The sequence below is a fragment of the Centruroides sculpturatus genome, unplaced genomic scaffold, assembly GCF_000671375.1.
Source record: "Centruroides sculpturatus isolate CEXI.00-Female unplaced genomic scaffold, Cexi_2.0 scaffold1728, whole genome shotgun sequence".
Taxonomy (NCBI): domain Eukaryota; kingdom Metazoa; phylum Arthropoda; class Arachnida; order Scorpiones; family Buthidae; genus Centruroides; species Centruroides sculpturatus.
This window is the reverse complement of record NW_019385885.1, coordinates 11,568-38,577: the sequence shown is the minus strand read 5'-3', so window position 1 is coordinate 38,577 and position 27,010 is coordinate 11,568. Positions and strand designations below refer to the sequence as shown.

The 27,010-nt window shown below is 27.2% G+C and overlaps 1 protein-coding gene across 3 annotated transcripts; it reads right to left on the bottom strand.

Annotated features, from left to right (window-relative positions):
• Nucleotides 1–1,158: 1,158 nt before the first annotated feature.
• LOC111612400 (LIM domain only protein 7-like) lies at nucleotides 1,159–22,445 on the bottom strand. 3 transcript variants are annotated; one of them, XM_023353606.1, is made up of 9 exons: nucleotides 14,954–15,074; nucleotides 14,814–14,872; nucleotides 11,389–11,750; nucleotides 10,271–10,351; nucleotides 10,042–10,184; nucleotides 8,691–8,850; nucleotides 7,652–8,071; nucleotides 1,446–1,575; nucleotides 1,159–1,376 (listed from the first exon to the last, which is right to left on the bottom strand). In XM_023353606.1, the coding sequence occupies exons 3-9, from the start codon at nucleotides 11,710–11,712 to the stop codon at nucleotides 1,198–1,200; spliced, it is 1,437 nt and encodes a 478-aa protein (XP_023209374.1). In that variant the 5' UTR covers nucleotides 11,713–11,750; nucleotides 14,814–14,872; nucleotides 14,954–15,074; the 3' UTR covers nucleotides 1,159–1,197. The 3 variants fall into 3 exon arrangements, with proteins under 3 accessions (XP_023209374.1, XP_023209371.1, XP_023209372.1); XM_023353603.1 differs by lacking the exons at nucleotides 14,814–14,872; nucleotides 14,954–15,074 and adding an exon at nucleotides 22,272–22,445 and having other exon boundaries at nucleotides 1,160–1,376; XM_023353604.1 differs by lacking the exons at nucleotides 14,814–14,872; nucleotides 14,954–15,074 and adding an exon at nucleotides 15,658–16,020 and having other exon boundaries at nucleotides 1,160–1,376.
• Between the last annotated feature and the right edge of the window lie 4,565 nt (nucleotides 22,446–27,010).

Below are 27,010 nucleotides of genomic sequence, written 5' to 3'. Positions count from 1 at the left end.
TCATCAGAATAGATAAGAATGAAGAACAAAGAACTGATAATATGAGATTTATGATATTCATAAAAAATAAAAGTACTTACTGAAAATGTATATGCAATTAAATAGAAAAATCAATGAAAACGAAAATTGAACTATTCAAATATATTTAAAGAAAGGGAATAATGCAAAATGACAACAATTTTAACAAACTATTCATTTATTTTCTCTAATTTTATCTACAACTTTTAATCTAATATCACTAGAACTTTCAAAATTATAAATGTTTTATAAAGTAGTAATTTTTATTTCTGTAGAGGTAACTTGATATATGCAATACATGTACAGTACAATAGATTATTCAGGATTAACATGTGAAGAATATGTAGACAAATTTTTTTTAGTCATTTTATTTTAAAGAAAAGTTTTCAATAAACATGATTTTATATAAGAAATATATAGCAACTATNTTTTTTTTAATGTTATCATCATCACTTTTTAATATTAGTAAACTCTTAAATTTAAGTAATAAGTAAAAAATACAATTATTTCATGATTATTATGCAAAATTTGTAATAAATTTGTAATGTCTTTAATATTGAAAAAAAAAATTATAGTAATATATTTGCAAATTTCTTTTGTAAGGTACATATTCTAATTGTTAATTTTGTTTCTTTCTCAACAAGATATTAAATGCTAATTCTTTTGAGATAGCATAATTAATATATTAATATATTATTGCTTATATTATTCAATTTTTATACATGTAAAATATTTAGTATAGAAAGTTCTCCTAATTTATGAAACAAAATAAAATATTTTATAATAATGATAATAATCATCATAATAAGAGAATTAAATTTTACAAATATGTAAATCATAAATTCTATTTTTCATCTTTCCCAAATTTATATATAATTTATTAAATCACATAAAAAATGTTCATGCAAGAGTGCATGTTCAAATCTTTTTGAAATAACTGGTTAAACAGGATTTCCTTATTATCTATGGTTGTTCAACTCTTACTATTATAGTTCAAAATATATTTTATTTTTCTCAACCAGCCCTATTTATTCACCTCTAAATAAAAAAAATGTGCATAAACAGCACAAATTGCAAAGTTATTTTAATTTAAACTTTCTTTTTGCATTTATAATTTTTAAAATGTCTCTTAAAATTTTATTCCAATTATTCTATTATATTATAGAATATATGAATATATTACTTGTGGTATATACCTGAGTCACTAGCTCTCTTTATTACCAAATCTAAAAGACCAGTGTACACTGCTTGCTTAACTGCAAATACCAGAGCAGAATGACAACGACCATAACAGCTTTCTCCATTTATTTCTCTAATCTCATCTCCAACTTTTAATCCAGCAACTTCACTAGCACCTCCTAAATAACAGAAAAAATTTTAATCTTTTATTTTAAATAATATAATTTTTAATTTAAAGATGAATATACCTGGAGTGACTGAATCTACAAATACAGGTGTTCCTTGATCTTTACCGCCTCTTAATGAAAAACCAAATCCTTTTGAATCAGAACTATGTTTTAACCAGATTTTCAACTTTAAAAATTCATTATTTGGAGTCTGTAAAAAATAAAATTTATATTCTTTTAACATAAATGGCCCATTTTAAATGTTTATGAAAAAAGTTAGATAATGTTGTCAAACAACATGAATAGTTAGAATATTCACCACATCAACAACTGGTTGTACCTGTACATAATAAAAACAAACTCAAATACACCAAACCCCCAAAAGAAATAAATATATTTAGTAATACAAATTTTGCTTGTTTTGAGTTTATTTGAATATTTTTATGAATAGTTAGATAATGTAGTCATACAGCATAAAAAGTTAGAAAATATAAACATATTCATGATGTATTAAATTACAAATGCATATACTAAATATAATCATTTCTTTAAAGACTACATATACATAAGCACACTCTCAAATAATTAAAATAGACACTTGTCATTTACACCTTGAAAAATACAAATAACCATTAATTTGAAAAGAGAATTATACGTATAATTAAGTGAGGAAAAATCAACTTGACCTTCAGTTCAAGTAGAAGCTACAATTAACATGTACAAAAAATAGATATTAAAATATAAAAATTACATAATAAATGACAATGGCGCAGAAAATAATGAGTAATGAAATTAAATGGAAAAGAAAGTTAAAAGATAAATCATGTAACAAATGATAGTACACTTACAAAATTCAATAAGTACTGAATAAGATAAGATTAAAAAAAAAAACTACATTAAATCTAATAATTCTGATAATCTGACATATAACTTATATGAAAGAAAATATATTTTTAACCTTGAAGATATTTATATAATTTGATAAAATTTTCAAAATATGCTTCAAGAGCAACAAATTAGAACAGCATCATTTTTATAACAAAATGATACATTGTAATTATATTATATAATAATAATTAAGAAAAATAGTATACATTTTTTTGAAGTCAAAAAATATTAATTACTTTAGACATAGTTAGTAATTTTAAATTTGAAATAAATACTAATTAAGAATATAAAAATAAAAGTTATGAGATTTTCTTGTATAAATCTTTAATACATTTTATACAAAAGTAATTCATTTCTACAAAAATGTATGAGCTAATTTTATTGGAAATAAAAAGTTATTTTAGTTCTAATGTAAAAAGTATGATTACTAGATAGAAATCTACATAGTTAAAACATTAATGCATTTTTTTTTAACTGTATAAATGGATGAGACTAATTTCAAGTCATCAGAATAGATAAGAATGAAGAACAAAGAACTGATAATATGAGATTTATGATATTCATAAAAAATAAAAGTACTTACTGAAAATGTATATGCAATTAAATAGAAAAATCAATGAAAACGAAAATTGAACTATTCAAATATATTTAAAGAAAGGGAATAATGCAAAATGACAACAATTTTAACAAACTATTCATTTATTTTCTCTAATTTTATCTACAACTTTTAATCTAATATCACTAGAACTTTCAAAATTATAAATGTTTTATAAAGTAGTAATTTTTATTTCTGTAGAGGTAACTTGATATATGCAATGCATGTACAGTACAATAGATTATTCAGGATTAACATGTGAAGAATATGTAGACAAATTTTTTTTAGTCATTTTATTTTAAAGAAAAGTTTTCAATAAACATGATTTTATATAAGAAATATATAGCAACTATTAAATTATATAAAATACAGCACTGACTATATAAACATTCACATCAAATACTATCACATTTTGTCCATATTTCTTTACAAATAAATTTATTATTCTAGTTTTAAGTTTTTAATATAGTTTTCTTATTTAATTAATTATAAAATTTATTAAATTACGAAGAATTAGTACACTAATTCTAACTATAAAGCAATTAAAATTGGTTTGGATCTACAAATTATTTAATTTTATTAATTACTTACAGACAAATGAAGTTAAAAGGAAATCTAGCAATCATATAAAATATTAATAATAATAATTTTATTTTTAAAATATATTAAAGTAATCTTAGTATAAATTAGTTAACTGTTATCAATTGACATAGTAATAAGCATAAATTCAATATAATGACAAAAAATGATTTTAAGAACCCTATACTTATAATTTTATAAATATGGGACAAGGTGACATGTAAATATAAACAGTCATTAATTTATTGATATACTTTTGTAAATATAAAAGAGTAATTTACCTCAATACAAGGAAGTATAAAGGATAGAATAAGGAAAAGTTCAGTTATAAAAATTTCTAACATAACTCCAAATAAGTTTATAAATATATTCTGATGAAATTTATAAGAATTGGAATTTATTAACTATCTAATTATTCCAAATGATCAATTTATTAATAATATATATATAGGTCAATTCTTGAAAATATTTCATGTAATAATATCCTCGATTTTCAAATTGATACTTCCTAATTATAATAAAAAAGGATATAAATATAATAATAGCATAATTAAAACATATTAAAAAAATACACAATGTAACTACTAAACAACAAACTCAAAATTTATTATTATTATTCAATGAATAAGTTATAAATTAAAATAAACAATCAAGCATTTTAGATACAAGATGAAGTTACTGAATAATTAAATTATAAATCTTTATAATGATACTGAATAATAAATTATTAGTCATTGATAACTCATTTTAGCACATTGAAAAACAACAACTCATAAATAATTATGATGCAAAATTATTAACGATAATTCAAAATTTATGTTAACTGCAGGGCTTTGGAGTCACATAAAAATCTACCAACTCCGACTCTTCCTTACCATCTGACTCCGACTCCAACTCTGATTCCGACTCCGACTAGGGGCGGACTTGTTACTGAAAGTAAACCGGAAATTCTGATGTCATCATGTGACCTCAGAATAAAAGATTCAATAAATAGAGTTCTAATAAAAATAGAACATAGAAACATTTTATTCCAAAGCTAAAAGACTTCTCTAAGTAATATATAAATATGTATTCGATAATTTTTACTTTTCTGGCTGTTATATATAACAGAGGAAAAGTGTAGTGCTCGGTCAAAAAATGACCCCTAGCAAATTTTTACTTTTTGGACTCAGGACACCTTGAAATTTCGAGATATGCAAAAGATTTGAGGTTTTTTCTATATGTGTGGATGTTATACTGTGTGTGTGTGTGGGGCATGATTTGTTCACCCCGTTTGAAGCCTAATAATTTCTGTGGTCTGAGTGGTTAGAATCGGAGTCAGATGGTTTAACACAGGAGTTAGTTATTAAGCGTCAAAGTGGTTGAACTAAATTGTGTCCCCATGCACATTCTAACATCTTAGGCGAGAACATCTTAACGGGTTTTATTGTACTATTATAAAATGCCAAAAAAACTTACTTTGAGGGTAGAGACGAGTTTTATTTTTTTTTTAATTTTGAACACTAATAACGAGTAAAATATTCATTAAAAGATATGACACATGACCACTTTTATGTCTTCACCCTGTCGACCTTTAATTAAGAACCAAAATTTAATAGTATTAATGCCCCTTTATACTCAAGCTACAGTGCCATATTTCGTTTCTTAAACTTTACCCATTCTCAGATATTGTTTAATATCTCAGAACAGAAAATAAAGAAATTAAACAAATTACATGCCAACACATGCATGCAAATTTTTCCCCTTTTATTGACTTTTTTGAGGAGTTCGGGAGGTCTCCAAATGTATAGATTTGAAAAAAAAAAAAAAAAAAAAAAAAGTTGGCAGGTCAAATTTGACGCGATTAAAATACTTTTCTGTTTTATATACATAACAAGTCGAGAAGTAAAAAGGAGTCTGAGTCGGCGGATTTTTTGACGACTCTGACTCTGACTCCACAGCCCTGGTTAATTGTTTATAATGTTAGAATAAAGATTTGAATTACTAAAACTTTTATATCAGTAAATAAGTTTTAAAGTAAAAAATTAATTGGAATATTAAAAGAACATTTTCAGATCAATTTATTCCAACATCAGCTAAAGATGTTTCATTTCATTCTTTAACTTATTTAACAGTTTAGTTTTGGAATATGAAGGAACTTAATTATTTTATTTGAATTAAAAAGATCCAAATTAGATCATATCAAAGACATAATACCTGTTCTACAATAAAAAAGATAAGAAAAATAAAAGTAAAAATATATATGTTAGCTAATGTAATATTAAAATTTTAAACAAAATTTCCTAATTTATTAATTTCGAACTCTTTTTTTTCATTTTAATATAAACAGAACTAATTAATTAACATAAACCAAACATTGGAACAAAAATATAATCAAAGTTTCAGCAATCTAAATTTTTGATTACATGACAACCTTAATCTGGTATTAATTTTGTTTTATTTTCAAACTAACTTCAATTATTTTAATTAAATTTTTAAAAATCTTTATTGTTATGTTATTATGGCTGCCATTTTCGATAGCATAGTTGGAATTTAATGCAAAAATTTAAAAAATATAATTTCAATCAGAAAATAAAATGTCAGATAGATGTTTTGTATTTAATGAAAGAACATTGTTTAAAATATCTGCATTAGCCAATGAATTCCATTAAATAATAAATTAATGTTATCGTAAAAAAAAAAGTAAAATATGCAATTTGGAAAAATATAACATTTTTCTCATAAAAACTAGTAAACAAGGCCACAGTTTTTACAAAATCACTCTTACAAAAAAAAGAAAAAAACATGATAAACTAGACTAAAACTTAATAATTTCTATCGATAAACTGATACTGATACAAATAAAGGTTGCGTGATATTAGTTAAATTTATATAACAAAATACATTTTATGTTATTGAAAATTATTCAAAATTTGTTTACAAATGATGATCTATATTTTATTTTTCACTTCAATGCCCTCCAAAGAGAGGAAATTAAATAACTGTTCCAAGTTATTAACTACTTAACTAATTAAAATAAAAGTGACTAGATCAAATGTATCACATAGATGATAATTACTCTATTTAAAAAATAAATTTTCTATATTTAACATAACGTATAGTAAACAATACATTTCAAAACTTAAATTTTTAACATTTAATATATAAATTGTTTTTTCCATCATCATTAAAAGAATTACACTTTTATCTTCATTTTCTATTAAAGCTTAGATGATTTATTTACTAACAAAGTTAGTAATATTACTTAAATGTTAAATTAAATAAATTCTTTCAAACTTAACAAATGGAAACTATTGATTTTTCAAATGGAAGTGATAAAAGATAGAGTAAAGTTACATTAATACTCTTATAGTATAAAAAATGACCCCCAGACAAAATTAACTTAATTTTTAAAAATAAATAACTGTCTTTAAACTGATAAAATCTTAAAAGTATCACAAACATTTTAACTTAAGCAAGAAATAGCTCAGTAATTCCCACAACATTATTTTTAAAAAATATATTTAATTTTCTTCCCTGCCTGAAGTCACACAGTATATAATGCTAAGTAAGTAGAGGTAAGTTAAGAAAAGCTATAAAACTTTATTATTTTTAGACATATTACAATTATAAGTAATTTCACATTAGAATGTTAAGCTCTACAGCACACAACAGAAAAGTTGCTTTTTATTATTTGATAAATTTATTTTTATATATTTAAATTCTTTATAATTTTATTACTATAAAAAAATTTACTTTATGACATGTAATATATATTTTAAATATAATATAAAACATTTTCTGTTTGATTTTATATAATATATAAATATATATACTATATATTATATAGTATAACATGATAAAAAGTTTATCAAATTTTGTAGAAATCTGAAGGTCAAATTATTATCATTATAATTTAAATACATTTGTATTCCATCAAATTTATCAATTTTGATATTGTTATAAGTACTATAATTACATAATCAAGAATGTATTTAAACACTTCATTTTACTCTTAACATTCAATTCATAATATACTGTAACTTTCATTTTTAAAAATTTGGAATTTAAACCTTTGTATTAAATTTTAAAACCATTAAATTAAGATAATATGTACTTTATACAAATTTCTGAATAATAATAATAATTTATTGCTGTAAAAAAAAATATATATATATATATATATATATAGATGAAATAACTTAAAAAAAAAAAAAAAGGAATATAGATTTCTTCAAATAATTACCTGTTCTGTTGCATTCTTTTCATTCTCATCAGCATATGTAGATTCAGTTGTATTAACCGTAGAAAATTGTGAGACAGGTGCTTCATTTTCACTGTCTAATTGTTTTTCTGCTGAAATATTGTTTTCGTGGCCAAAATCTGTAACACTATCACCAACATCACCACTTCTACCTAAGCTCTCTAACCCAGAATCAGTACTCGTATTCACAGCACTTAGACCAAGTTCTTCGGCTGCTTTTCTCCTCTCGGTAATAAATTCTTCTTCCGAAGAGCACACCTCGGAATCGTCTTTAAAATCCGAATGCAGCAATACTTTGTCCGTGTACGATAATGGTCTTTTATCCTGAGAATATTTATGACTTAATGTTCCATTTTCATTACTATCATGAACTATTCGTTCAGTTAAAGTACTTGAAGCCTCCTATAAAAAAAAATAAATTTCATTAAATTGTCAAAAGTTAATTACCCTAAAAATGGTTTTCTTATTCATCACATTTTAAAGTTTTCTAAATAAACACTCAATATTTGTATGAAAAATAATTTTAAGATATAAATTTGATATTTCAATTATTTAAATTTAAAAAATTGCAATATTTATAAAATAATTATATTATGATAAGAACTTCAATCTAAAACTAAAGATTTTATAACATAAATTGTTTAAATTCCTCTAGGCTTAAATTCTGAGACCAGATGATTTTAATTCATGAGAATTTAAACTCACACACTCTCATGCAAGTTTAAATGAATTAAATTTGTATGAGAGTGAACCATTCAAAATTCTTTATAAAATAGAAATGTTTGTATTAAAAAGCTTTCCAAATGAAGTCAATCATTCAAAATAATTATCATACAACTATTTTAAGTCATTAAATAAATAAAATTTACAATTAAAAACACTCTTAAATAACTTTAATATAATTATATTACAATGCTACAGATATTGTTAAATTCTACATAGTTTTTAATTACTGTATACTTTGATAGTAATTTGATGACTCATTAATCAGAAATTTAGTTGTAATTATAAATATTAATACCTCAGATGCACCCTCAGTTTCACTTTCAGAAGGAAAACTATCTATTCCAGATGTTGATTTTTCTTCTTTATCTTCAATAAAATCAGATTTTGACTTTCTATTTTCTTCTTCATTTTCGACCTGATAAATGGCAAAATTATAACTTCTCGGTTTATTTGCTCTAGAAATAAAAATAAAAAATAATGTTTTCTGAAAATAAATTCATTATTTAACTTATAATTTTAGAAATAAATCAAAATAATGATATATATGTCACCGATAAAATTATTTATTTTCATCATCTCCAATGATTTGTAAGAAGTAATAGGCATTAGTCATACTTATAAACTGTTAACCTTTAAAGTATATTAATCATGAATGGAAATTCAAGCCTACACACTAACAGACATTAAATCACTAGTACAACACAATTTAAAACTTTAGTAGTAAAATATCATATTTTCTCGTCTAGAAGCTTAAGAACATTCAAGGCTAAATTAACAAAAACCACTATTCATCAGACATTAAGAGTGAGGTCAATGTCACAACAATGCTATAGTTGTTATCAATTTATATTTTATTTATAAAATTTTACATGAAATATATTAAATATAACTTTTTCAAGTCCTCTTTAAGTTCTCAAAATTGAGAATTAAAAAATATTTTTCTCTATAAAAAACATATACTGTAATTTCATTAATTTATCATTCATTAAATTATTTTAAATACATGATGTTTAATTTAAATAATATTTAAAAATTATCACCTAATAACTATATTATTTATATTTATAATTTTTACATAACTTCTAGTCATAAATATTTTAAAATAATAATAATTTTTAATATAATTAATCCTTTTTCTATCAGAAACACTAATAGTTTAACTTATTTATTCACCTAACAAATGATTATTTGTGTAACTAAATATATTATTAAATCTTAAAAAACTAAATATATATAAAAAGCGTGTTAAAATTACAATTAAAATATGGTGTATGATATATATATTACTAAACTTATACATTTTAATTGGCCTATTATTTTCAAACAGCATATGGAAGTCTGCTGTTTGAAAATAATCTTCCTCCCACACATGTTGGTCACACAAACATAAAATGCCATCAATTTGCACAACAAAGGTCAACTAGTGAGGTAACATAAAGTGCAGAGTTTAATCGGGAATCAACCCAGATCTTTCGACAGATGAATGACCAGATTAAAAGCCATCTGGAAATTCTATACAAACTTGACTACAAATAGACATTTTTTATAATCTCTTAATTAATATTAATAAATACAACTTTCAGAATAATACAATTAGTAATTTCTTAACTGTATAGATAATTTAAAATTTAAAAAAAAATCAGTACCTTTCCTCCATCATTTCAGAAAAAGTCTTGATTTTTCGTTGATTCTGTTGTTTTTCTTGCTCTTCAATTTCTTTCATTACCTCTACCCTATGATGGGTTTTTTCAGATTGCTTTTTTCTTCTTGACTTCCAACTATCTAAATTCTGCTCAAATAAATAAATAAATAAATATCATTTAAATACAATTTCACTAACTTTAAAAATAATTTTAAGATAATTAAATCACTTACACTTTGCCATTCCTCTTCTTCATCTCTTAGTTTTTGCCTTGTTATTTTTATTTCTTTTGCTAATTTTAATTGTTCCTCAGCCTATTAGAATTGATAGAATAAAGCAAAATCATGTTAAAAACTTTTATCTATAAGAACTATTCATAAACCTTTTATAATAAAACAATTCATAAATAATATTTATTTTTGAAATTCCAAAAATTTGAAATATTCAGGTCACTTAAGTAAAATATAAACAATAAAACACATAAAGTCAAATTATAAATATAAACTATAGTTTCAATTGCAACCCAAGTATAAAAGGTCAAGAGGCATGTAGGATTTTTTTTTATCTTTTATTTTTATATTCGACAAATGAAAGCTTTCCATATTATAAACTTACTAAAGAAGAAAGAATTTCCTAAATACTGTATGAACTTTGTCCTAATCAAAACAGTTTGATTACAGAACAGTTCAACTAGAAACAGTTATCAATGAAAGTAAATTTAGTGAAACAAATAATGAATTAACATTCACTCCAGGCTCTACTTACACACAAAAGAAACAATGTGCCAATTAATTATTTCTCAATCCAGTTCTCTCTTAACCTTTTAAACAATGGTGCGGTCACAATTCTACTTTATAGAAAAACCGGCATCCTGGATGACATTACATATTGTCATCTGGCAATTGTTCAAAGTCATATCTACTTTTTTTTTTTTCACCTGCGAGGGGGTGCGCTGAAAGATTTCCCTTCACCCACGTGTAGAAACGGACACATTTACGCATTAGTCATCAATTTCATCCCAGATGTTCGCTTCCCGGGTATTTTATCTTATTTACAAAAATAGCGAAAAAAATATATTTAAGTCTGCCAATGTAATATTCAGAGAAGAAGGAAATCCTCCGCTTCAATTTCCCAATCTTGATGTAGAGAAATCGAATTTTCAAAACAATTTCGGAACGGAAGTAATGCGGCGAAAAGTGCAATTATCCAAACCCGACAGCGACGCACGTTGTATATATATATATATATAGAAATGGATTTAAAAATGATTCTAGATGCTATTACCTAGAATATATAATCGATTACTCTATGTATACCTTTTTTTTTTTACGTGTTTATACTCGATATTTACCTTGAGATAGAGTGAAGAAGACTGGACTTTAACGAATTTCAAAGGATTATGCGCAGGTTGCGTTGATGCTTTTGGTACAGTTCGAGTTGGGATGAATTCCGTGCCGTCTCCCGATAACTGTCGAGAGTGATTGAATCCGCTGGAACCGCTCGAGTTGCTATCCAGACTGTCGATCGAATCGGACCGGACGTGATTACCATGATGACGGCCGCCAGACGGAGTCCCGCCTCTTCCCGAAGGCCAGGATTGGACGGTAAACTGTATGTTGCCACCAGGTGGTGGAGAGTCGCTGCCATCGGTGCCCGTCTTGTACATGCCCGGCATGTTATGCTTCTGCTTCTTTTGTCATTCGGTCGGTTCTTCTGTAAACAAAACACGAGAAAAAAAACATCTGCGTGAATTCACTTTTCCTATGTTTTTACAACACTCGAAAATTTTCTAATCCGATAAATCAAGATGCATATGTAATCTAGAGAGTTTTACGTGCTAAACTTATCCATATACCCGAATCCTTAGGCTATATTTATATGCTAGATAAAAATTTCAGAAAAAAAAAAAAAGAATTATTTACCTGATGTGTATTTAAATCAATATATTAATAGTAAATGAAAACAGAAATTACTTTTAAATATTGTATATGTTACATTTTAAAAGAAATTTAAGTATTTTATCAGTTGAAAATTCTATTATATTATCTTTAATCTATTGAAAAATCCACTTGTAGCCTACCAATTACAACTCATTAATGTTGGAGATGTTGACCTACAAATACTAGCATTCGAAATCGTCCAATAAGCTTTATATATAATGCAAGAGTACATTTACTCGACTACTATTTTATTCCATCTACTGTTGGAAAGGATTAAGGGTTTTTTTTCTTTTTTGTTATTTATCAATAGAGAAATAGTTAATAAATTAATGGGATTAGTTTTATTTCACATGGATAAATCTTAGTCAAAAGCGATGTTGACTTTTACATCCTTTACCCTTCTACCAGTGCAAATCGATTTTGTTCTTCGCAGTGTAGTTTTTCTTAATGGAAGGTTCAAAAAAATCGCTATAATTTAATTGTAAAATTCTATTCTAGATATAAAATCTTGTCTACGAACAAAAGTCATTTCTTATATTTACTCTATTGCTGGGCATCGAACGATTTTTCATATAGTTTAACCTAGATAAAATACATTTTAGCAATTTAGACGTTTTCTATGGAATAATAGAGGAAAAAAGTCACCTCCAAGTTGCATTAATCTAAATCAATTCGACTCCAGGACACGAAAAGCGATAATCGGTATAGTGAATGGAAGTGTGATGCGCTATCACATTCGTTAGGCCAAAGCCACCAAACGTGACCCACCTTTATCGTGTAGCCTTCTATTGTAGATTGAATGGATCATACAGTCCTTTGTAAACTATATTTTACCCTAATTTCCTGTACTAGTTTGTCCATAATAGTGCCAACCTCGGTAAGAAAAATCCTGTAAAGCTCTATTAATCTCTCATTCTTGACAGTCTATTTTAACTTGATCAATTGTAAATTGGAAGAGAGAGAGAGAGAGAGATAAAAATTTATCTAAAAACAATGGACGAGTGTTTATTGATTAGAACTAAAAGCTCGACTTTAAATGCATTGCTGTTTAACACTAGAAATTAGGCTATGTTTAGAGTAGGAGAGAACAAAGTTAATGGATTAGTTCTCTGTTTTATTTAAGTAACATTGGATTGATACAAACAAGTTTCAAAACTCCTCTAATTTACCAAAATTAATTATATTTTAAAGCTCGATACACTAAAGTTTGAGTTCGAGTTTCGCAACTTTAGTATTCTACATCCGTTAATCTAATTCAATCTTTAATGAAAATGAAATGAATAACAAAACTCCATTATAGAATTAATTATTTTGCTTTAATAGTTTATCAGAATTCATTTTATATCAATTAAAATTGCTTATTTGAAAGTCAACAGTTTGATAGATTTATAAACAATTCAAATAGGGATGGTTAATAGATTGGAAACTCATTAAAAAAAAAAGTTTATAATAGTAACAATAGAATTGCAATTGCTTACGATTTTCATGCGGATTTATTATAATTTACCACGAGTTACGAATTCCTTTTATTGTTTAATCATTTTAGATATGTGTAAATAATTCTGATAATATATTATGACAATGGGTTATAAAAGCCACCATCTGTTATCTCATTACTTAAAAGTTTGATTGTGTTACGAGTATTTAGTTCACTTAACAACTCTAAAACTTATTTAACTAATAAAAAAAATAAAAAAATTTAAATTTAAATAATATCATTTTAAACTATAAAAAAAATTATCTATAAAATGGGAATTTTTATCTAAAATATTTAAATGTTTTTAATAATTTATAATAGATTTAATTAATATTTTTAATACTTCCTGTATGTTAACATTGCAAAAAATTTATAAAATATGAATCATATTATTTTGCAATATTTTTATATTAACTAAAACTCATATCATTTAAGCAGAACCGGATTTAATTTATATACATAAACTATACAAATTACAGTTTAGGGACTCACTCTATAAGGTTATAACTTAGGGCCTCATATTTTTAAACTTATTATTAATTAGTAGATGAAAAGGGCCTTTTATATATTATAGCTTAATGCCAGAATGTATCTAAATCCAGTCCTACTTGTAAATTTTAAGCTTAAATATACCCAATAATAAAACTTAAAAGTTTATTTTTATAAAATTCCTCAACGCTGGATATTATTTATAGAAATAATTGAGATATTTCCTTAATTCCTTTCTAAATTACCAAGAGAAAAAAAAATTCTATATTTACCTACAAACAAAGAAAATACAAAAAAGTACTGTATTAAGAATAAAATAAATGTAGATTAAAACTGTATTTTTAAATATTAACTTTCATTCATCCCAAAATAGTAGATATTGAATGAAAGAATATATATTGCATTGTATGTGTTATGTACAGGTATATATTATATTTATATATTTATACTTTACATCCTGTTGTCTGCTATTTGTGGAAAATTTTATGTAAGTTTACTATAGCTTAATAAACAGGCCAGGCCTGACTGATTTTGTAAAACCGTGAGAAAACAAATTTTATATATCTTCTAGTTACTTAACTACTATATAAAATAATTTACTTTTTATTATTATTATTATTATTATTATTATATAAAAGAAAAACAAAATTATTCTTTATATATGGCATTCCTGTTATATGCTAGGAAGTCAAAGTGCTGATTACTGAGTCAAAAGCCTATTTCAATAGTAATATTTACAGTAAAGATAATATTGCTTTAATTATATATTTGTAACTTTTATCCTTTCTCTCTTTTATTCTGTATTTCTTTTCATTAGCACTGAAGTATTCTTCCGGAAATAAAAAAGTAAAAAAAAAAAAAAATCCTTACCGACTAAGCCCGAAGCCAAAGTCAATGTACGCTGGCGACCTGAGAATCTTCGATTTCAGCTTTAGCCAAACAAGTTCTCATTAATTAAGTTAAATTCAATAAGTTGGCATTTAGAATTTTAAATATAAATAAATTCTTACGTGATGGAAGATCCGTTGTGTGAGTGATGAAGTGACGAAGATGCGCTTTGTGAATTTACTACTTATGCTAAATATTTAATTTAAAAAAAAATTAAAAATTAAATGCATAGCAACACGCACTGTTAAGTTTATTATAACGAAATGAAAAAGTAAATAATCTCAGCCTGCGGAAATGCCATACTTTCGCTTTGATAAATTGTCATTAATGGTATATTAACGATAATGTTATCTCTGATAATAAACGAAGCACATTTACCTTATTTAAATTTTTAAAAAAATGAAATTAAATATGACCTATAGATTACAAACTTTCGAAATGATTATTTAAATATATATATATATATATATATATATATATATACTATATTTCAAATTTAAATTATCGAAGCAATTGAATCTCTGATAGCTTCCGGGACCTTTCGAAGAGCCTCAACTCCCTTATGGGGTCCTCCCACCCCCAAAACTAAGAACATAAAAGGCAACTTGGCTTAAATCTTTCGGGTCATTCCCCTTTCACCTTTTCAAAAAAACCCTCGGGAATAAAACGGAATTTAAGTTTACCTAAACGATTATAATTGAATTTCGAAATAACTTTTTAAGTATAATTTTCTATTCGCCAATAAACAAATTTATGAAAGAATATATTATTGACGCAAATATATGAGTAACAATATTTGGAAAGGATGGAAAAAAAACAAGCATACCTGATGTCGAAATATGAAATTTAATCTCTTATCCGGGTATGTACTGTACGATGTGCCTTCAACTTTTAACAAGATCCTTGTCTAACAGAAATGGAGTCATATTGACCCGGAGAACATAAAAAAAAAAGTCGATACCACATTACGAACGCAAATACCGCATTCCATTCTTACTTTTCCTTCCTTTCCTTAATAATAATAATAATAATAATGTTAAGTGCTGATAACACTTATCGTATATGATGATGAAAATATTCGCCGGGAGATAATATAAAAATCATAATACTCTCTTCACTTAAAAGAAAAAAAAAATCGTTAATATACGCTATTCCCCTTTAAAATAATTACAGATTTACGTCATAGTTTACGATGAATATGCAATAAGCTGTGCTCGAAAAACATTATTATTTTTATGACGTAATTCGTGACGTCTATTTTGAGTTGTAAAATTGTAAATTGTTTGTCAAACTATATATATACTGTTTATACTAATTAAGAAATAACTAGAGGATATTTATGTTTAAAAAGAATTTCAGAATCCGTGACGCTGAATACATTACGCAATGAGAAGGTTAAAGTATGTGGTGTAATGTCGATTAGTCATTATAAGTGGCGTATATATTGTTTTGTTTTTTAAAGATTTTCTACTGAAAATAAGGGAATTATCAATTTCTAAAATAGAAATGTCTGCTTGTAGTTGCTATAGAAATGTAAATAATTTAGATAAGTGTAAAAAAAAAAAAAAATTATATTTATATCTTCTGTTATCAATGTTACGGTCTATCTGCTGTATATGCTTGGTTTGCATTACTCTTCTCTACAGCCTTGCAACGACCTTCAGACGTAAGGCGTGTAACGTTACTTATTGTTATAGAAACTACAGAATTCTTGTATTTTTTGGCAAAATGAGTGCCCAATTGTTTACATCAATCACCATCAATTGGCATATTTAAACGAAGATAAAATACGTGTGAGGTCCTTTACATCAATTAAAATATAATTTAAATCTTATCAACGCTTATTTATCTAAATGTCTTTTCTTTTTTTTTACGTCTTCAAAGTAATATTTAATCATTAATCGCATCTGACGGTCAGTATTTTTAAATTTTTAGCGCCATCTGTCGCTGTTAAAATAAATTAATTTGAATAAAATTACGTTAGAAATTATTCCATCCCTTCCCAACACCCGCGCTCTGCGAATTTTGTACCCCTCTTAACTATAGTTTATATGAAAATAACAATGATCAATGAGATGACAAGTGTAGAGTGATATCTCCTAGTCTAAAAGAAGGGGAGCATTGTATTGCAGCTGCTTCTCTTGAGTCATGGTTGAGCGGAAAAGAAAAAAAGAATAACTGGACATTTTAAATGGACAGTGACCTCGGTTCGATCTTTAAATGAAGTTCTGCAGAAACCATCATTAGCGGGGGAACTAGACATTAAAGAGAATCTGAAGCCATTCTTCTAACGCAAACGTTGACATTTTTCAATTGAAAGCTACCGAACAATTGAACCATTAATTAAAAATCTAACTAATTAATTAATTTTTTAGACGTTCTACAGGATTAAGATGTAATCAGTGACTTGTGTCAACTAACTTCTATACGATTAATTCTCCCTTATAAAAAAAAAACACTATTAGTGACACAGATAAGATGGAGTCTGTGAATAACGTCGGCGGTTTAGATAGAATTTTAAACGATCCTATGCATTATTCACCTACTATTGAAGATATCCTATCAACCAGGACTATCAGCAATGAGGTGATTTAAAATTAAGTAACAAATTCGCCATCTTAATAGATTTATAAGCGTCTGAACTTTGTGAATGAATAACCCAGTTCAAACGGAAATGCAGGATAGTGCAGTCAGCTGTAAAAATAAGCACCACCTACCGGCTGTTATCAACAATAGCGAGGAGGGATATGTATAGAAATACACATCCGGAATTTATAGTTTTATAATCAGATTAGAGATCGGTTTTTTTTTTATATATAGATATTCCCACTATTTTACATTGCTTATACCACTCACCAGACACATTAATAACACAACGAGTTTGGGAAATCATATAAAATGTATCTGACTCCCAAATCGACGGTCATGGACTTATTGCCTATTTACTTCCGGTATCGAGCCAATAAAGGGAAAATTTCCCCCCATTGTCCGTTAACAAAGAAACACGTGACCGAACCACGCGTTTAATTCCGGTTGGATCCATTTTTAAAATTGGAGGATGGGAGCTTTAGAAGTGAACGATGAATCATGCTAGCAACTAGACGAACGAAATTGTGTTAACAACTTTCTCTTTGTCACAACATATGTGGAACATAACGTCTCCAGTTACTCTCTAATGCCATGTTCTTTTCACGTCTATAAGAAAGTTGAAAAATAATAATAACTGATAAGGCTACACATCAAATATTCACTTTTTATGTCTTCCTTCTTCTTTTTTTTTTTTTTTTTTTTTACAAATACTTCTTTGCTATGGGAAAGGACTAAGAGGTTGAGGTTAACTTGTCTAGGAGCGTGAGCACTTTTCAACTCTCCAGCTCGTAAAATAGGTCACTTTCTTCTCTTAATTATGATAAAATGATTTTAAATTTAAATGCCAATCTTCACAATTAATTACATTAGAAAAAAAGAAAACGTTATCGTAGGAATCGTGGTTGAAATCTGTCGATAAATTTTTATTGTTATTTTAATTGCGGAAATTTTAATGGGGAATTTTTCTTCGATTTAAAAAAAAATAATAATAAATCGGAACTATAAATTGATCAACACAAAAACCTCATTACCACAACCAAGACCCGATTATTAAGTTCTTTTCTTCCATTGAAGTGAATTTTTCTGTATGAAACGAGGTCAGACTCTTCAATCATTATGACAATCTCGTCACGATTATTCATTATACGCTACTATATAAAAATTTTCATTCACGATAAAATTATTTTTATAAACATTCCGTCTAATACTTAAATATTTATATATCTATATATTACTTAAATGCACTGTCGACGTTGCGTGTATTTTTTTCGTTAAGAAAGTTAATTGAAGCGTATATAAATATGGATACATCATTAAATTCTTTAAACAAGTAGAAATTATAAGAGGAGAGAAAAAAAAAATTCGATTTTACAATTTGAAATCGTTGAAATTCTTTAAATATTTCATTAAATGATTGGCTAAAAAGAAAGTTTTCACAGTAAGGAATTAAGAAAGATTACTTGACACTTCAATAACTTTTCTTTTTTATTCATTAAATACAAAAAAAAATATTAATTTATAAATTAATATAAGTTTTAGAAAGATTCCAATTTTCAATTAATTAAAATATAACTTTAACAGATCAATGAAGCTTTTAATCTTTAAGGAAAAATAAAATTAAAAAAAAAATAATAATAATAATAGAAGGAAGTCGAAAATAGAAGCTGTATTTTTGAGTTTTCCTTAACTGTTGTAATTTTTTATATATATAGGCCTATATAAATAAGTAGAAAATTAATTTATTTTGAAAGATTTAATTTCTAATACAAAATCAAAGGTTTATAAATCCTTCTTTTTTTTTTTTAATTTTGTAAGAATGAGCCTGTGCATTACATTACAAAGGAAAAAGGGAGAAAAAGTGAAGTCGACAGCTGCTGCATTTATTTTTTCTTTTTTAATGGTAAATTTTTTTGAAAAAAAAAAAAATATAGGACATCTAAATCCGCATACGTAGAACTATCCATGCATTAAATAGGTATTTAAGACTTAATAAAGGATCATTTAATATTTGATTTTTAAAAATAGTCACAGCAATTACTCTACGTAAAAAGAATAGTTATTGTCCGAGAAGCCATGACAGATTTAATTATTCTATTTGATTCTTTTTTTTTTTTTTTTTGGTCATCGTTTGAAACTTTTAACACATTTTTAAACACACAACAGAACTAGTTACCTATTTACTTACGAAAATTATTACGCACGAGCTTAAAATTTCGTAAAAATCATCCCTCTCGATATAAAAATCTTGCAAAAATTCATTTTGACAAGTCTCTTTATCAAGATTTTGAAATTTAGAATTACATTTTCGCCTTACTTACTTAATATAGGTCTACTAAGTGGGCAGTGAACTAGAATTAAATCTTACAAAATTAGTTTAAAAGTTTTTGAGGCATAAAAATCTTATTACGCAAGATAATAATAATAATAATCAGTGGATTGTGTAAAAGGTGATTGTTATCGAGATGACGTTGAAATAAGCAAAAATTTCTTTGTTAAACTTGATTAAAGTACGATAGAACACGTTCAATACAAAAGAGAGATAGAAGTGTTGTCCCTTTCTTCAGAAAAGAGGCGGCATATCACAAGCTTAACTTCAGCCTTAAGGCAAGGTCGTAGATGTGAAGGCCGTTCTTTCAGGAAGAGAAACGGGATTCCTTGCAAATATTCTTCAACTAAAATAATAATAATAAAGAAATTTACTTCCTCGATAGTATTAAAATTCTCTTTAAAAAGTTTTTAAAATTATTTTAACGGCCGCTAATATATATATTATATATTTTAAAGTGATAGTAAATGTATTCTCCATCTGTAGCTTCTTCACATCTAAATTTATATCCAGAAAATTTTGAGGTCTCGTAAATGCCAACGATCAATACCCAGACTATGGTCTCCATAGCAACTACGATTCCATCATGGCTTCCTAGGTTTCTGATGGTCTTGATATTCAAATTCCTTCCGGCAGTATGGAAGCGTAAAAGTATTGACATCAAGAAAAAATCTCGGTTTATAAACTATTTTTCTTCCCCTGGATGAAATTTCAACTTATTGCTTATGTTGATTTCTTGAGAGACTAGATTTAAAATCACAAATTCCCCATAGAAAAATGCCTCCATAAGTAGAAAGATTGGTTTAAACAGTAGAAGCTTGAAGACACGTGAAAGTGAAAACATCTATTTTATACCATATTTATTCTTTATATTTTATAAGCAATGCCAAAAATGGGTATTTATAATCTCTTTCCTGGAGTACGATTGTTAAGTTTATCGTAAGAATTGTCTGTCCTTGGTAAAATTCGATAAACAAACAATGGGCTTACCGGTAGAGGTTCCATTCTGTTCCTTTGTCAAAAAATAACTCTCGTAGTAGCACTTCCTTATAAATAATATCTAGAAGACAATAGAATAGTCGTAGAATCACTCGACTATGCCCAATGATACATTAGGCTATATACTTCACGAGCAAGTAGCTCAAGAATATTAAAACGAGATTGGTTCTCAGTACGTTATAAATAAAAAAAATTTCCATAGAACTTCATTAAGGTGGTATAATAAGAATTCCATTAAGAACTAACGTCTATTGCAATTGTAGAAAAACAAAAAGAAATGCATCCTAGGAGCTGCTATTTACTTCTCTGTTGGGGGTTATTTTACAATTCTCGACCTCTCCCAGGCTTTTAAATAGATTAGAAGTAATTTGTTACACGGGGGTTCACTATCCGTAGATGGGTCCAGGGTGCATTTTTATTAATTATACAAACGAAATGATAAAAGTTGACATGTTTATAGTACTGAAAGCGTTTGGAAAATGAGTCATGAATTTCGTATTTACGAAACGAAAACGATGATAATTACTTAGAAAAAATAGTGATTGAAACTGTTAAAAACTGTTCTTTAACATTAAAAAATACAGTAGTTATTTGTTTATAAATTGCAAAGTGCAATGTAATTTTCGATAAGATAACAAACTATGAGATTATGTATAAAATTATACTGAAAAATAGTGTAATCTAAGATGAATTTAAATGGATAGAATTCTGATTAACTGGATGGTTACAAATTACAATAGAAATAAAATATCATTCAATGTAAAGGTTCGTATCAATTGAAGTTTGTTGTGATTTCATCCATTAGGAATGTGCAGGATATCCTTAACAACAAAATTGGGTGGATCGTATCCCATTCAGAAAATTATTTTAAATTTAGAATTTTTTTTTTTTTTTAAAATTACATGCGATAAAACACGAGTGAAGTGATGCCATGCTTTAAACTCATTGAAAAATTTCACAGATGTATTGTACTGTACAGTAATGAGGATGAGCATATTATAAAATTTAAATCATCCGCTTGGATAAACTCGTATAAAATTTAGCGGAGTTTTGTCTTTAAAAAAGTTGATTAGAAGGGGATTTATCGAAGTTAACTTCTTAGGTGAATTACCCACCTGTCGAGTTGAGAACTAGGACTTAAGTGAATAGAAGAATTAAAAAAAAAAGAAAAATAGAATAAAAAAAAGCTTTCACTGAAACAAACTGGAATTTCTAGGTCAGTGGAGATAAATAATGAATAGATGCACAAGCTTTAATCATTTATAGGCAGTAAACATTCATATATTGTTCGTTGAACTCTATTGTTTTGGAATAAGTCTGGTGGATAATCAGGTAATACATTTCAATTTTAAGAAATTAAACGTCTTTTACAACACGCGTTAATTATCAAGAAGTGTAGATTTGAATGACAGGACAGTAAAATTTCAATTACATTTTGACAATATTACACAAAAGTTTTAACAGTATTGATCCTTCAATGGCTTCCCTCACCCGCATTGCCATTAGAGCAACAAGAAAACACTCACCTCGATGCTGCTGTAACGAAGAGTATAAAGTGAAATATCCTGATTTTAATCCTGTGAAGGTTTGCAACACGGAGACCAGCTTCTTTATATGTATCCTGTTTGAAACCTACCGGTCGTCTGGTTGCGCCAGCAGTCGTTCGGTCCGCTCGGAAGGACTCACCTCTGACAACCAACAGGAAAATGCACGAGTGACTAGTTGAGAAACATGCCAGTAGGGGCGTCGTGAACAATAACATGCAGTCGATCGTGCAGTGTTTTTTTTTTTTGTATGACTGTCTGTGTGTGTGTGGTTGGCTTGTACAGCTCCTATGTGCCTTTTTTTTTTTAATTATCTCGTCTAGATTATCAGGTTTTTAAGGATAATTTGTTAAGGATAAGTTTGTAAAATTGCTAACGGTAATTGCTAAAACAGTTTTCTTATAATAGTAACAGAACAGGAAAATTGAAACTGCGTAAAAAAAAAAAAAACGTACAAAAGTCGAATTTCTTTGGTTAGAAACTAGGATAATTTTTAACGATAAGAGCCTGTTTAACATTGCAGCTGGCGCCTTTACTACCCACATGAACGGTCAGCTGCACCGGATGTGATGTGCTCTGACGTCTTCCGCATGAACGAACTCTTATAAATAACGTCAGAAGGAGTCGATAACTGATTACATGTGTAGTAACGAAAGAAGGTCGGAAAAACATTTAATCAATTAGGCACCTATGCATTTTTTCCTGATAGGTGAAGCCTACGGGCCAAAAAGTAGTTTGCCTTTTTCACACTTGATCAGTCATGCTATTATATCACTTCGATTGTGATCGAGAGATATCAACTTATAGAACTAAAACTAGTTGCGGTTTGTAACTAGTCGGAACTCTGACATAAGAAAATTTCAAAAAAAAAAATAATAAATAAATAAATAAATAAAATTAAAAGTCACCCCTTGGTGACGTCACGAACTTGAGCAGTATCCGCCCAAATCGTGATGGACGTGCTGCGATCCACACTTCGTTCGGTTCAATGACCCTTACTTAAAATTTAGCAACAAGTGTTTTATAGAGATAATTATAAGAAGCTTTTCTAACAAGTAAAAATGTTTATATATAAATTACCTTAGCACAAAGTTCGAGTGTTGTATATGATACTGTTATTATATATAAGTGATACCTTTTACATTAGGGACAAATTTTAAGACTTGTAATGTGTTCTTAACTTCATTTTTTATAGCTTAATATATTAAGAATTTTGAAAAACAAGAAGATTTTTCAATAAATTTAAATTTCAAATATTGATGAATGTTACGTGTTATACTTTAGTACCACAACAAGTTTAAGTCAGTCTCGATGAGGCCCCCTCTTGTATAAATATGGGCCTAATTGGTTAGATATAATTAGTACTTAACATTTTTCAGATATTTTTATGTTGCGAAGTTTAAATAGCATTGATTTGCATAACCAGTGGATATGTTGAAATATATATTTATAGGCCATTATATAGTTGTATAAATTTATATATAATGGAAATTTTTCCTTTAAGATTTCGATTCAACGACCCACTTTTTATACTGTTCAATATGCAGAAATCTTGATTGAGACGTTACCGTGCATAATGAGCACCCATTCTTCAATAACAGTTCATGTATCATTCACACATCAATTTCGAAGAAGTCTACGGGTATTTTTCTATGGACTTAATATTCTAAAACGAAAATTTACAACATTATGAAATATATGTAACATAAAAGACACGCCTCGTATTTCTACCATTTTCCTTGACCTAATTAAACACGAAATAGAAGGTCAGATTGCAACAGGCAACCTTGTCCATTGACAGGTAAAAATACTTTCAAACTAATAGAGGTGAGGAAGGATGCAATTATGAAACGTCCAACTCCCTTCTTCATATATATATATATATTAAAAATTCGATCGATATTAGTATAAATCACGTTGCAAATATACATATTTGCATTCATTATAACTTATTTATTATTGGTTTCGAGTCATAAATCATGTCTATCCTCTGGAGCGCATTCCAGTTAAAAGATTACCGAGAATATTAAACTGATACAAGTTGATATTTATATACTTTAAATAGGTCATTTTTATGTATAGTGAACTTAATGACCGTATAGTAAACATTATACTGAAATGTCTTTTTGAATTCCTCCCATCTTATGGGTATTCGAGCTTCGAAAACGAAATTTACAATAGGCCTACAATCTTATATTTTTTTTATTTAACCATCTATAAATAGTTTCTAGCTCAGGAGGGCCTCATATTTACAGGGTCTCAAATCATTTTAACACTATTTTTAATATACTAGGTCTCAAAGTTAAATGGTCCTTCTTAGTTTTCTATCTATATAGGGCCTGTTCAAGAATGATTTTTCTAGATTTAAATTTCAATTTTAATGAATCTTAACGCTAAAGTATGCTGAAATTAATAAGCTGTGCTATTATAATCTTCATTAAAGTCGTTAAATTAAGTCCCCCACATCAAAATGATTAAAATTTTTAAGTGCTTGACGGAGCGGAATCGCATAATAAGACTCTTAATATATTAGCATAAATACATAGTTGCATAATAAATTTATTGGCTATGCAATGTAAATGGTAATTACTCCATAAAGATCTATTAAAATCTTTTTCTTTTGATGTCCTTGAACAACTGTTCTCGATAATAGAGCGTATTGAGGCTGTTTTGCTCTTGTTTTGATTCATGTTTTTGTAATTAGTCAGCGTCAGGCGTAGCTTCTTCATCAGTCCATACCAAGGTTAATTAAGTTTTTTATTATCTAACACACTAAAGAATTAATGGAAAATTCTTTATACAGCTACACGAATTACTCCTTTATTTTCTAAAAATATCGAAGCAAAAATTACTTCCTTCCATACTCTTTAAAAATAACAGTATTTAAACAAGACTGTTTACAATAGAATTTATGGCATATAAAATGATTTTACTCATATTTTTAATAAGAAATATTTAATATTGACCTAATAAAATAGTTTAAATGACAATATATTTTTCTAAAATATCGTAATTGCCTGCAATAAAAATAACTAGTTTCAAATTATTTTTTTCTCTCTTATAAAGGCCTTTCAGTTTCGAGAGAGAGAGATCCTTGTCATTTACCTTTATGAGGCCCTAGTATATTAAAAAGATAACGAAATAGCATTAAACAAATTGTATTATATATAATAATAAAATTTGACAAAGGTTTTTTTACACAAGAAATTTGTAACAAATGCTGTTGAGGCCCCGTAAATGCGAGGCCCGAATCTAATGGCCCTGCTGGTCATTAGGTTTGGGCCTCATGCACTTTATAGAAGAGCCCTGCTAACTCTCTTATAAAAGGGCCTGCTCTTACGACTCTTTCAATTGCAAATTCTTAACTTTTCTTCCTTTTTTTAAGCATTTGTTCTATTTTTTTATATTTTATTTTAAATTATTATGCTTTATAAAAGATATATTTTTGATTATTTTTTATTATTCAATTTAAATATACTTCTATATATACTCGACTCATTGCACAATAAAAAAATACTCGGAAAGTAAATGATAAGAAGAAGAATGATAAACATGAAAAGCTGCAGATAAAAAATAATTATGCAAGAATTGTTGTTAAAATTAAAAGAATTTGAGCTTCTATTACATTAACAGTGACGATTTTAGACCGTGCGAGGCATTAGGTAAGCTAGACTTATGAGGCCCAGGCATAAGCTAAACAAACTAAGCTTAGGGCCTTACATTTTTACACGTATAATCGTTTGATGAATGTTACGTGTTATACTTTAGTACCACAACAAGTTTAAGTCAGTCTCGATGAGGCCCCCTCTTGTATAAATGTGGGCCTAATTGGTTATCAAATAGATTATGTAAACACAGTGTCGTGTAATAGTTAATGTTGTACAAGGTCTAGGATCTTAGCTGGCGCTGGATTCCAAGTATTAAACGTGCGTGTCTGAGGCTTTAAAAATGCGAGGCCCTAAATAAAATCTTACGCCTAAAATCTCAACTGAAAGAACACAATAAAGAATATAAAATGAATGCACTGAAAGAAGTACAAAATATGATTTATCAGATAATAAAATATTCTTTTATTCAAAGAGCAGAAGCCATCCCTCAGAATTCTAATCTTCTATTTTCATGCTCCAAATAAAAAAAAATTCCTTTTCTTATTTTTTTCGATGATGCCAGCAACTTCAAATCTTACATAAAAATAGGCTTTAACTTTGTGCTAATTCATCACTGTAATATGAATTTCGAAAAATAGTAAGCAATACATAAGAATTCCAAGATGACGTGACGATAGCAGTTCTCATTAAACTGAATATTTAAGAGGGCGTATAATATCTCATGAAAAACAAATCAGGAGAAGAATCGGCTAATAATATACTGTACTTTACCAAAATTTATAAGTTATTTTTTTTAAGAATTTATTAATTAAAATATAAATATACTATAGAAAAAAATTTCCAGAGATCTGTACAGACTTTCAAATATGCAGCACTATTTTAGGTCCTGAATTACATATAATCTAAACAATTAGTGGAGGATTAACCAATAGGCGTGCACTTAGGGCCTCAAAAATTACATAGCAAAAGATAATATGCCTATAAAATACCTACGATCTCAAAGGAACATAATCCGCTACTATAAACAAGCTACACTTAATAGGGTCTTACGCTATGTAGGGCCTCGCTCCATCCTAAATAAAATAAATATGATTAGGTCCATATTAATGCACG